A 12,793-nucleotide genomic window follows, 5' to 3' on the forward strand; every position below is an offset into this window, starting at 1 on the left:
AGACAAGTTAATTTTGTTGTTGAAGAGCTTTCTACATTAACTAAGGATGCTTCACTAGTGTCTTTCTGATGACACTCTGGTGAAATGTGTCAATTTTGGAGGAAAAAAAAAACTCAAGCAGAGGATTGGATGACTTTCTAAAGCCCGAGAGAACTTAGAGATTAGAAATGAGGGCAAGAATAATATTTACTATTGCTAACACTGCACTATTTCATTGAATATGATACAAATGTTACTTAAAAGGTGGGCTGTCAGAAAATAAAAGAATCTACTTTATGATTATGTTAATTATAGTCATAGTCCTAATGGCCAAAAATAGGGACAACCTATGTGTTCAAGAAGAGATGAATAATTATTTAAATTGGAAGCATCACAGTGTAATAGAAAAAAATAAAAGAGATTTTATATTATCTGTGTGATCCTGGGCAAGTTATTTAACTGAGTCTATTTTCTCATCCATAAAGTGGGTATAATGCCAAATACCTGACAGGGCTGCTCTAAGGGTTAAATACGACGTGTGCAAGACACTTAGCACAGTGATTGATAAATAACAGGTATTCAAAACATGATTTTATTCTATGATGTCTATATTGTGCTATGTTCTGTACCTATTAAAATTATGCTACAAAAAATTTTAAGATGCAAAAGACTAAGTTATGATGTTAAGTGAAAAAAGTAAGATAATAAAATAATGCATTTTGTATGCTTTTTTTTTTAAAGATTGGCACCTGAGCTAACAACTGTTGCCAATCTTTTTTTTCCCCCCTGCTTTTTCTCCTCCAATCCCCCCAGTACATAGTTGTATATTTTTAGTTGTGGGTCCTCCCAGTTGTGGCATGTGGGACGCTGCCTCAACATGGCCTGATGAGCGGTGCCATGTCCGCACCCAGGATCGGAACCAGTGAAACCCTGGGCCACCGAAGGTGGAGTGGAGCATGCAAACTTAACCACTCAGCCACAGGGCTGGCCCCCTTGTATGATCTTAACAATGTAAAAAACATATGGATGCAAAAAGAGTAGAAAGAAAACACATAAAACTAACAGTTATCTCTGCATGATAGAATTATGGAAGATTAAAAATTTTTCTTTGAACTTGTCTATATTTTTCCTAATTTTCCCAAGTTTTGTAATTTAAAAACATCGTTTTGATAAAGAAAAAACTATAATTCTAAAGTAATTTTAATTTAAAAACTTACAGTATCCTTCTACCATTCTTTTTTTTGAGTGAATATTTTACATTATGGAGACGTTTTACACTAATGTAGAGGTAAGACTTTGGACACTTTACATTGTGAGGCTCATCTGCTCCATAAAGTGAAGATATGAGGTAAATTGTGAAAAAACAGAGCATGGTGGCTTGAACTTTTAGATAGTCATCCTGATTTAAAAAAAAGATAAGAAAGATACCCAAGAAGTTGCAATAAGAGCCATCTGAGAGTAACCAGCGTGGACCATAGCATAAGTCACCAGCTTGTCAAAGTCACCAACTAGTTAGTGGCAGAGCTACAATCAACCTCAGTTGGCTCCTTACCAAGTAATCGTTCTTCAAGATCTTCCTTGACTTTGCTTCAGTTAGCTTGTTCTCTCTTGACACAGAAGCATGATATGTTCATTCTTATCTCCATGCTGTTTGACTATCCATGCTGTTGTGTTCATGGAATGCATTTTTATTTCATACGAGTCCAACACATTTGTTCATGAAGCTTTCCCTGGCCATTCTATCAAGATCTTATTAATCTCCTTGTAAACTGAACTCATGGTAGACAGAATGCATGGTAGCATATGGTTTTCACCATAAATTGGAATTTATTTATATTTGGTCTTACGTTGTTAGTTTTTTCATAAATTAGTTACCTCCCCCAATAGACAGAGCATCTTTTACGTGAGGGACCTTGCTATGTATTTCTCTCTCTCTCCATAGACTTTGTTTCAGTGCTAAGCACACAGCAAGCATCTGTTCATACTTTCTTGATAATTACAGAAGCTAAAACATTTCACTACTGTCCTCCTTTCCAATAGGAACAAGATGCAAAAACTTAAAATTATATGAAAAGCTCATAAAACTCTCTCCTCTTTAACTCATTCTCATTTTATAAAATTGCATATCTATGAAACATAGACTTTACTGGACATGATTTAAAATATACGTCAGATTTGCCTGGTCTATCTGAATACAAATTAACTCTTCTACAAATATTTACAATCATTTTTCCTGGGACATCCAACTTCTAAGCAGCTCATTTTTAGATATCAGCCAGAAAGAAAAAAATAACTATTTCAACTCTCTGCATTCCTCTCACCCCACCAAACAATTTTTTAATTACAAAATAAATGAATGCATCTTATTCTCTTCCCCAGGTAACCATAGTTTGTAGTCTAATATGTACCTACTGAGAGCTTTCTCTAAGTATTTACTTACACATATACAAATACAGGGATTTTTAAATGTTTGTTTGTTTTTATATAAATGGGATCATTCTATATTCTTTCCCCCATATAACAGGTCATAGAAATATTTTCTCGTAAATACAGATATACTTCATTTTCTTTAGCCATTATAAAGTATTCTATGATACGTATGTACCATTATCTATTTAATCATTCCCCAATTGACGGCATTTGTTTCTAACATTTAGAAAGGAATCCTATAATGAACATCCTTTTATGTATATCTTTGTGTACATGTGAAAATATTTCTGATGTATCAGAAAATATAGATATTTTAAATCTTGAGAGATAGTACCACAAGGCTATATCAATTTCATTACCAACAAAAGTGAAAGACAGTGCCCACTTACTTATATCCTTTCAAAATGGAGAGGGAGGGAAGGTATCAGTATTTTATCCCTTGCCTATTCCATGCCCATGGCCACTATAGCTACAGCTAAAGCTGCTAACAGTAGAAATTTTCCTACAAGCAGTGATAATGTCTGACTAGAAAGAACTTCAAAATCTTCTGATAAAATTTTAATTTGCTGCATGAAGTTGAAGATAAAAGAGGCAGTCAACCTTAAAAAACAACTGGAAATAAATAAGACCATCCCTTTATCTCCTTCATAATGCTGCTTTCCTTATGGAAGAAAACTGTTCCATTGTAATAAAATGGCTGAAGCATTCACCAAGAGGTCTTTGAAATCTGCCAGAAGAGGAAAGGGCTCATTAATAGTGGAAAGTCCCCATAATTTTGTTCCATCAACTGACATGCCTCATTCAATCACTATTTACAGTAGAATAGTAGATGAATACAATACTGTAACAATTTTTTATTCTCACTGAAACCTAAAAGCTTTCTCTGGAAACAAGGATTAGTATGGTAACCAAATTCTAAAGGCTTATCAATTCAAAAGCTGAGTAAATAGAATCAAATTCCTGAAACTCCTCTTCCAAAATTAAAATAACTCAAGTTTCTCACTTTTAAAATCAGGTTTCCAGAATTTAAAAATTAAAAAATGAAAATGATGTAATGAAATTGTCACGTGACATTAACTAGCACCAAAATTAGTAGTTATTTAAACAAAAATCATACCTCCAACTTTCCTAACCTTTTTCTTTTTCCCTTTTTTTCTTTTTCTGGTGGAGTAGAAGAGGCTAAACTTTAAAAAAAAAATCACCTATGAGAATATGCTATTCTGATGAAGAAACTCACATTTGCAAAGGCCTTATCACTTTGTGGAGCATGGCATGTTCAAAGAGTCATCCACATATTGCCAAAATCCATTACTGTCAGCAAAATAAAAGAGATGGAAAAAATTCAGGATAGAATACCAAAACTCTCTTATGCCAGAAAAAAATGTGAAATCAGAAGTGTGGCATTTACTGTGATTCACCTCCTGCAGTGGTTTCAACTCTAACCTCTTTCAATGAGTGGTTTTAACCACAAGCTAAATTGCAACCTAAAAATCAAGCCATAGCTTGCTTTAATGTTGAGCCATTGCAACTAAGAAATAAAATCAATGTTGCTGAGTTTCTGTGTATGAACGTAGGCTGATCACTGCCAATTATTGGCATTTAGCTTTTAAGTGGGTAACTTTGACTGTAAATTGTTCTGTGCTCCACTTTGACAGCTTGCTTTCTTATGCTGTCAGATTTTTAAAATATGGCAACATCAAATGGCTATGAATTAAAATTAGATGCTTTCGATTTCAGCAAATATAATCAGTATCTTCAGGTTAATTCAGTGTAACTTTTGAGTTAGACTAACTCAAATAGTTTTAATCTTATTTTTTTAAAGTAGCAAAAAATCAGCAGAAAAGACATATAGTTCTAACAATGAAATAACGTCAAAGGTACTTTTTTTTCAAACATTAAACTGGCAAAGTGAAAAGTAAGAAATGCAAAAATTCTTAAATTTCAAAAACTAAAAGAATGCTACCATTAAGAAGAGAACTAGTAAAGTCGTTTTATGTAAGCTACACTGTAATTACCTAAAATTTAATTACTAAAAGTCTACTTGTTGATATAACCGTAATCTACTGTAACAGTTCTTCAAAGCCCGGTGCAGCAAGATGACCTCTGTGAATTGTTCTGTGCTCCAGCCTTGAAGGCAAGGTCTTGTTGGATACTTCTCCCATTATCTCAATTTGAGAAGAAATAGAAAACAAAATATTTTTTTCTCCTTCAGACACCCTCAGCCCCTGCTGACTTCATAAAACCACCAGAGATCTCAGAAGGCTTTAAGATATCAGGTTCATAGTCTGAAACAAAATGACTCTTATAATGAAGCATAATATATTCTTTAGTTCATAGCTGATTCTTCAATTGGAAAATATTTCTATGAGAGATAAAACAGTTTTTATTCTTCAACAGAGCAGACTAATGGTTAAATCAGAGAAACTATGCGTATGTTTTTAAGCACTCTCTCGCTCAACTGCAACCAGCGGCCCCCTCCCCATTTCCTTCTGCCTCTTCTCCACATCCTATGAGCTGTCAGTGATCCTGGCACTGCTCAGCCTGGAAGTAAATGGCAGTTATTCCTACCAAGGAGTGACAACAACTCTAGGAGTATCCATGTTAAATAAAGAAAGGGGTAAGAAAAATCTTGTTCTACTTACAAGAAAAAAAAAAAGAAAAGGCAAGGAAATAAAGTGATTTTTGGAAAAGTGAGGGTAAAGTAATAGCTGGAAGACTTGATTTTCAATTGTGAGTTTAGAGCAAGATTCTTTAGCCCTAGGAAAGAGAGTAGGGCAGCTACAGGACTAGGGCAGTCTTTTAGGTGCCCTCCCTAAAAGAGAGTAGGGCACCTCTCCAGGATAGGTGGTGTTTTCTTTGTTTTTCATTTTAAGTTATACTTTTCAAGAGGTAGACCAGGATAAAAGAAGAAAAGTATCAGGAGAACTATATTGCAATTAAGTTAGCCACTAACTGTTTTTGGTGGATTGCTAGTCTCCAATAAATGCGAGGGAGAATCTCAAAGATCAATTAAAACTGCTGAGATCTGTAACAGACAAAGACCCACATGTTCAAATTTCTCACCAAATCTCAGCCTTCTGCTATACAATCAAAATACTGGGGATGAGACGGATGGAGAAAGACAAAAGAATTATTTTAATAAACATGGTATATGATAAATGGTACAATATTATAAAAAATTTCAATGAACATGACATTCACTTTGCCATTACTTGGGATAACAGCTGTACTTTATTTGCTGACAACTATCAAAGCATATAAAAAGCAAAATATTTAAATTTTTCTTATTGTTAATGATTCAGTTCTCACTGATTTTCAATACAGATTTGTAATCTGATCACGTAGAATGTGCTATAAGTAAGGCATGTGTCTTATTCTGAGATAACATCTTAACTACAAGATTAATAAACAAACTAAAAATACAGAAGAATTACTTCTGATAGAAGAGAGAGATGTAAAATTAAAGTCAGAAGAAAGAAGTATACATGAAGAAGTTATCCTTTGTCAGACGAAGTGAATCCAAAGGACTCTAGTGCCACTAACAGGAAGATTTTATCATCCACCACCACCTATGCTTTCAGTTTGCCAGGACTATTCATTTTAGTACTTTAATTCCATTCCCACTTTGACTGTTAATTAACAAGACAGAGATACAGAAACATGTATCAAATATTAAATAACAAAATATTGTTAGACTATTTGAGAGTAAGAACAGGGCTGACTGATGACCATGCCCGATATATCTATTTGATTGTTGAAAGAGTATAAGAAATTATGTGGATATTAAGAAAAAAAGAGTTGTAAGTAGAAAGACTGAGAAGTACAAAGACCCTGAGGCTAAAACTTGTCTGATATGCTCAAGGAACAATAAAATGTCTAGAGTCTATAATATCATAAGAAACACACTGTGACACAATGAAAGAAATAAGAACCTAACTTTACAACATTTCCAACATCTTTAATTTTGGTTCCTCTCTCTGATTTGCAGTAAACAACCTTTATTTTTCTTTCTAAGCCTAACAAGACTAATTTTATAGAAGAAGTTGCTTTTTAAAAGTGCTTTTATGTGACATTCCACTGAAAAATAAGATTATGCATTATTCTTTCTTTTCTCTTTTATTGTTCCAATTAGTTGGTTGTTCAAAACAAGCAAACTTGCAGACATACATTTCAATTCAAGAACATACAACACAAACTAAGTGTCAATATCTAATTCAAGAAAATTATACTGAAATAAAAATTAAACTTATATGTTGATTGCCCCACAGTACCTCAGGGAAATGGACCCTGAAAGATCAACACTGAGAAATATAAGAGTTCTTGAACTTCAGAAATAAAGAAATAAGCCTTTGGGTGGCCAGGCAAAAGATTAAGTCATTTACAATGGGAAAAAATTGGACTGGCCTGTTACTTTTATCTATTCAATTCCATATTTACTAAGATACTCAAGGAGAAGAAGTTGGACCCTATTGATTTTTATATTCATCCAAACTGTTCTTTAATTATTAAGGTTACAAACACACAAGAACTAGGGAAGTACTGTTCATGAACCATTTCTGAGAAAACTATTCCAAGACTGACTTTAGCCAACCAAGGGATGACTGGGGCAACTATGGCAACAGAACTGTTGAGGAAAATTAAGACTACAACAAAAATAGAGATTAGGATAACAAGATATACCATAAATGTTACATATCCTGACAATGTAATGAACAAAAATTAGGAGGAACAACTTTCAAAAAAGGACAGGAGGGATAAATTCACTGATTGCCTCATCTATGTCCCTCTACTCAACAAAAGTGAAATACACATTCAGTTGCACATGGAATACTTACCAAGATAGACCATATACTGAGCCATAAAATAAGTCTCAACAAATTTAAATGATTCAAATCACAAAGTATGTCTTGACTACAATGGAATTAAATTAAAAATCAGTAACATAGACACACTTGGAAAACTGTTAAATATTGGGAACTAAATAACAAATTTCTAAATATCCAAAGTTCACAGAAGAAACAAAAAGGTAAATTAGAAAGCATTTTGAAAAAAATAAAAAGGCAAACACAACATAACAGAATTTGTGGGATGCTGCTAAAGCACTACCTAAGGGGACCTCAAGCTTTCACCGTAAGAAACTAGAAAAAGAACAAATAAAACTCAATGCAGATGAAAGGAAATAATAAAGGTCAAAATGGAAATCAATGAAATAAAAAACAGAGAAACAATAGAGAAAAATCAATAAAATTTTGAGATAATAAAATTCATAAAATTGATAAACCTCTAACAGACTGATTAGGAAAAAAGAGAAGATACAAGTTACCGATATCAAGAATTACAGAAGTGGCATTACTATAGATTCTATACATATTAAAATAAGAGAATATTATGAACAATTTTATGCCTATTAAAAGTGACAACTTAAATGAACGGGACATACTATTTGAAAGTCACAAATGATCAAGTTTGCTCAAGAAGATGATAACCTAAATAGCCCTGTATCTATTAAAGAAATTGAAATAATTTTTAAAAACTTTCCCACAAAGAAAAATCCTGACCCAGGTGGCTTCACCAATGAATTTGACCAAATAGTAAAAGAAGAAATAGTATACCAAGCTTATACAAACTGTTCCAGAAATTGAGAAGGAAACACTTTCCAACTTATAATATATGGCTAGTATTACCCTGAAATTGAAACTAGACAAAGACAGGTTTTATAACATTGTACATGAATATATAATTTATTCAAAACAATTAAGTAAATCTAACTTTTAAAACTTCTCCCAGAATGTATATTTTTTCATTATTTCTTCTTGGTAAGCAATTTCAATCTACATCTGGGTTTTTGTCAAGTTCAGGGAAATATTATAAAATAGTATTTTATTAGTTTCTTCATTCTATTACCTCTATTCTCTTTCTAGAACTTCCAGTCCTGTCTCCCATGACTCCTTTTCACTTATTTTGATCTTTCTATCTTTTTGTTCTAGATTCTAGGGGACTTCTTCCACCTGTCCTACATATCACTATTTTGGTCTTTGGAAGTGTTCATTGTATCATACAATATTTTTCATTAAATTTAATTTGGCAAAGATTATTTCTAAGAAGTGTATTATTCGTTTTCTTTTTGTATCAGCCTGATCATGTTTTATAGATGCAGTATATATCTTTTCTATGTTCTTTTTCTTCAAGGGTCACTTCTCTTTGTTCATCTTAGCCATTTCAATAGATTTTAAAAAAAGAAAAAAAATAATTGTGTTTGGTCCCTATTGAACCAGAAATCCGATTCCTTTACTTATATAGGAAATTTTGTAGAATATTTACTATGAATATTAATAGGAAAATTCATTATGTGTTGTAGACCATCTTACCTTTCAGAGATGAATCTAATCCAGTTAACTAGAATACTTCATCTGTTGCCACTACAAATAGTAATGTGATATAAAGGGTTCTGAGCCAAAAATCAGAAAGCAATAGGTTCTAATGGCTAGCTATTGTATCCTGAAGAAGTCTCAGCTTGCTTTCCATAAAGAAATAATTCTCATGTAACCTAAGATAGTCTATTATAACTTATTAAAAAATTCCTTAACAATTGCTTCTGTTTCAAGTAATAGTAGACTAGGTAATTCAAGCAAACCCTCCTACTGAAAAAACTAAAAACACTTCTAAAACAAAAATCAGAGCGCTAACAAAATAATGACTAATTACCAGGCCAGAAACCAGTTGTGAACCCAGAAACAAGCAAAACACTGGAGAGGATTTTGTCCTGAGAGCAGTTCCATAACTAGAAGACAAGGCTGAACGGCTAAGGCACGTTTCTGCCAAGAGTCAAAATGTAGAGCCTGCCAAGGGTGGGGAGTCTAGAAATTGATATCATCTGGGACGCTACAGGGCTGCACTCTGGTACTAAGGGTAAACTGAAAGTCAAACAACCTTCCAATTAGTCTGTGGCCTGCCTTTGAAGGACTGGGGGACCAGAAACATCTCAAGTCTTAAAACATGGAAGGGTTAAAGTGGTCCCCTAGGCACCTGACAGAAGCAAATAAAAACCCCTCTGGAAAAAGATAACATCACCATAGGCCTCAAATGATTTAGTAATAGAACCTTATAAATATTCATTACTGAAATTATATAAATAGGTACAGATGTAATTTTTCTAAATAAACATTATAGTATCCTTATACCACACCAATAACTAAGAAGGTGTCCAAAATTTTAAAAATTCCCTTTAGTGTTTGTATAAATGTGTGGGCATTTAGAAAAATAAACAAGACTATATAAATATAGAACAATATCACAGTAAGCATAATTCAACTTTCTGTAGTTTGGCTAAGTCTTCGTAACACATTTTCCACTTCAAGACATCTCTCTTCTTAGTCCCTCAATACTACAGATGAAACTTTAAACTACGTTGGCCTTGTTTTAAAAACTAAACGGCATGGTTTTATCTTTCAGTGCGGTCTACTTTAGCATGCGACATTCTGAAATACAAAAAAAACAGAAAATGCACCCATTCTGCAATTTAAGCACGGACCTATAATAGAATATACACATATGACTCAATATTCTATTTTCTTTATAATCCAAGTGAGCTCATTTCCTAAAACCTAATTAGTTTCTCTGCTAGAAAATGGAAATAAAAAGCAATTATAAAATACTTCTTTTAGAAGCTTTACTACTTTGACAATGTTAAATTTTAATCTTTTAATTTCTATCAAAATGGATCAAAAACAGTCTTTCTAATGTCCAAGTAGCTATAAATGACTATCAATATCTTCTTTCTCCCCTCATACCTATAGTATCTGGGAGGTCTAGCAGTTCATTGTGCTGCAAGTCAAGGTTGGTTATTTGTGTGCAGTTTCCAATCTCCTTTGGAAGGTGTTCAAGTTGATTGTGAGCTACATCCAGCGTAATGAGGTTACATAATTCACCTGTAAATTGACCAACATAAAAATTTAATAAGAATTATTAAAGAATATGTTAAATAATACTGAAAGAAAAGCTTCATTTTCTATATTAAAATTATACTTTCTTTCTGAAAAAGTCAAACAAAATCTGAAACTCTTATTTGAAAATGATATCTTACAAATATTGAATCATTACTGTTGTACAACTGAAACTAATATGTTATATATATTTTTTATATATATATTCTACATATATATTTAAATTTAAGTAACCAATTCAACTATAAACATTTACACTTGTATATTGCATACTTTAAAAAGAGCCCACTAACTTTTTTCACCAAATTCAACACAATAATATCAGATATACCTTGAGTTCAATTTGAGGGTCACCTTCTAACTCAAAATATATATGCTCTCAAATAGGCATATGTTCTAATGTTACACAGATATAAAAATGGAGATTTATAAATCAAAAACTCCTTCTCAATAGTACTCTAAAAAGATAAAAAATAAGGTACATTTCTCCTTCTCATTCTGGTTGAAAGGGCAGTATTGGCAACTCAGATTATTCTTAGTGTTACTCTGTCTTCAAAAACCCAACATTTATAACAGATATATTGGTTCTCTCGTAATTTTCCTTTTTTTTATTTTTAAGGCAGAGGTTGGAGATACTAAAAAAGACAAGCAAACAAAGTATATACAACTCTGAAAAATGGGTGTGAGGCACATTATTAAGGCACATATTATAAACAAAAGAAAAAACAGATAAATTGAATTTCATCAAAATTAAAAACTTGTGCATCAAAAGACACTATCAAGAGAGTGAAAAGGCAACCCATAGAAGGGGATGAAATATTTGCAAATCATGTATCTACTAAGGGATTAATATAGAGAATATATACAGAATTCCTACAATTCAACAACAAAAAAACTCAATTTAAAAGTGGGCCAAGGATTTGAATAGACATTTCTCTGAAGACACACAGATGGTCAATAAACACATGAAAAGACTAAACATCAATAAACGTCGATAAACATCACTACTCATTAGGGAAAAGCAAATCAAAACTACAATGAGGTAAGACTTCACACCCATTAGGATGGTTACAACCAAAAAACAGAAAATAACAAGTGCTGACAAGGATGTGGAGAAATTGAAATCCTTGTGCGTTATGTCTAGGAGCTCCATCCCAGGTTCTCAGGGGATCTCAGAGAAAAAATCCCCTCCTGTTTCTACCTAGGCACAGCATATTCAAATTACAGAAAATCAAAGGCAGAGAAAATTCTGAAAGAAGCTAGAAGGAAAAAACACCTTACCTATAGAGGAACAAAAATAATTACATTGGACTTCTCTTCAGAAACCATGGAAGAAAGAAGAGAAAGGAATGAAACATTTAAAGTGTTGAGGGAAAAAATACACCAACCTAAAAGTCTGTATCCAATGAAATTATCCTTCAAAAGTAAAGGAGAAATAAAGACTTTCTCTAATAAAAATTGAGGGAATTTGTCTTTAGTAGACCTGTCTTGCAAGAAATATTAAAAGAAGTTCTTCAGAAAGAAGGAAAATGATATAGGTGGGAAACTTGGATCTACATTAAGAAAGGAAGAGTATTATAGAAGGAATAAAGATAAAATATTTTATTTTCTCACTGAAGTGATCTAACAGATAACAGTTTGTTCAAAGTATCAATAGCAACAATATATTGGGTGCTTACAGCTTAAGGATAAATGAAATGAATGACAGCAATGTTATAAGGGATGTGAGGGAGGAATTGGGAATATTCTGTCATAAGGTAGCTACACTACCCATGAAGTGGTATAGAGTTACTTGAAAGACTGATATTAGCTGTAAACGCATACCGCAAACTCCAGGGCAACCACACACATACATACAAATAACCAAAAAGTTAAAAGAAGCATAAATGATATGGTAGGGAGAGAGAAAATGAGTAATATATAATGCTCAACTAAAATCAGATAAGGCAGAAAAATGGTAAAAGACAAAAAAGAAATAAAGAGCAAGTTCAACTACTAGAAAACAGTTATATAGTTGCTATTAATCCAATTAAATCAATAAACACTTTAAACGTGATTAATATAAATCCACTAAATAAAAGACAGAGACTGGCAGAGCACATAAAAAAACAAGACCCACCGTATGTTGTCTTTGAAAAACCCACTTTAAATACAGACACAGGTAGATTAAAAGTAAAGGGATGGAGAAATATAGCGCAACTGTTAATCAAACGAAAGCTGGAGTGTGGCCAGGTGGTTAAGTTCATGCACTCTCCTTCAGTGACCTGGGGTTTCACTGGTTCGGATCCTGGGTGCAGACATGGGACCGTTTCTCAAGCCACATTGAAGCAGGATCCCACATGCCACAACTAGAAGGACCCACAACTAAAATACACAACGACATACTGGGGGGATTTGGGGAGAAAAAGAAAAAAAAGATTGGCAACAGTTGTTAGCTCAGG

General features: G+C 33.0%; 1 protein-coding gene across 7 annotated transcripts in view; it reads right to left on the reverse strand.

Moving 5' to 3' along the window:
• SHOC2 (SHOC2 leucine rich repeat scaffold protein) overlaps window positions 1–12,793 on the reverse strand; it is a 97,382-nt gene that overhangs the window by 17,310 nt on the left and 67,279 nt on the right. For all 7 annotated transcript variants that reach the window (XM_070632790.1, XM_070632784.1, XM_070632795.1 and 4 more), the window contains one exon: window positions 10,200–10,337. In XM_070632790.1, coding sequence (XP_070488891.1) covers window positions 10,200–10,337 — 138 coding nt within the window. The remainder of the gene's footprint in view (window positions 1–10,199; window positions 10,338–12,793) is intronic.

Source organism: Equus przewalskii, chromosome 1 (assembly GCF_037783145.1).
Source record: "Equus przewalskii isolate Varuska chromosome 1, EquPr2, whole genome shotgun sequence".
Taxonomy (NCBI): domain Eukaryota; kingdom Metazoa; phylum Chordata; class Mammalia; order Perissodactyla; family Equidae; genus Equus; species Equus przewalskii.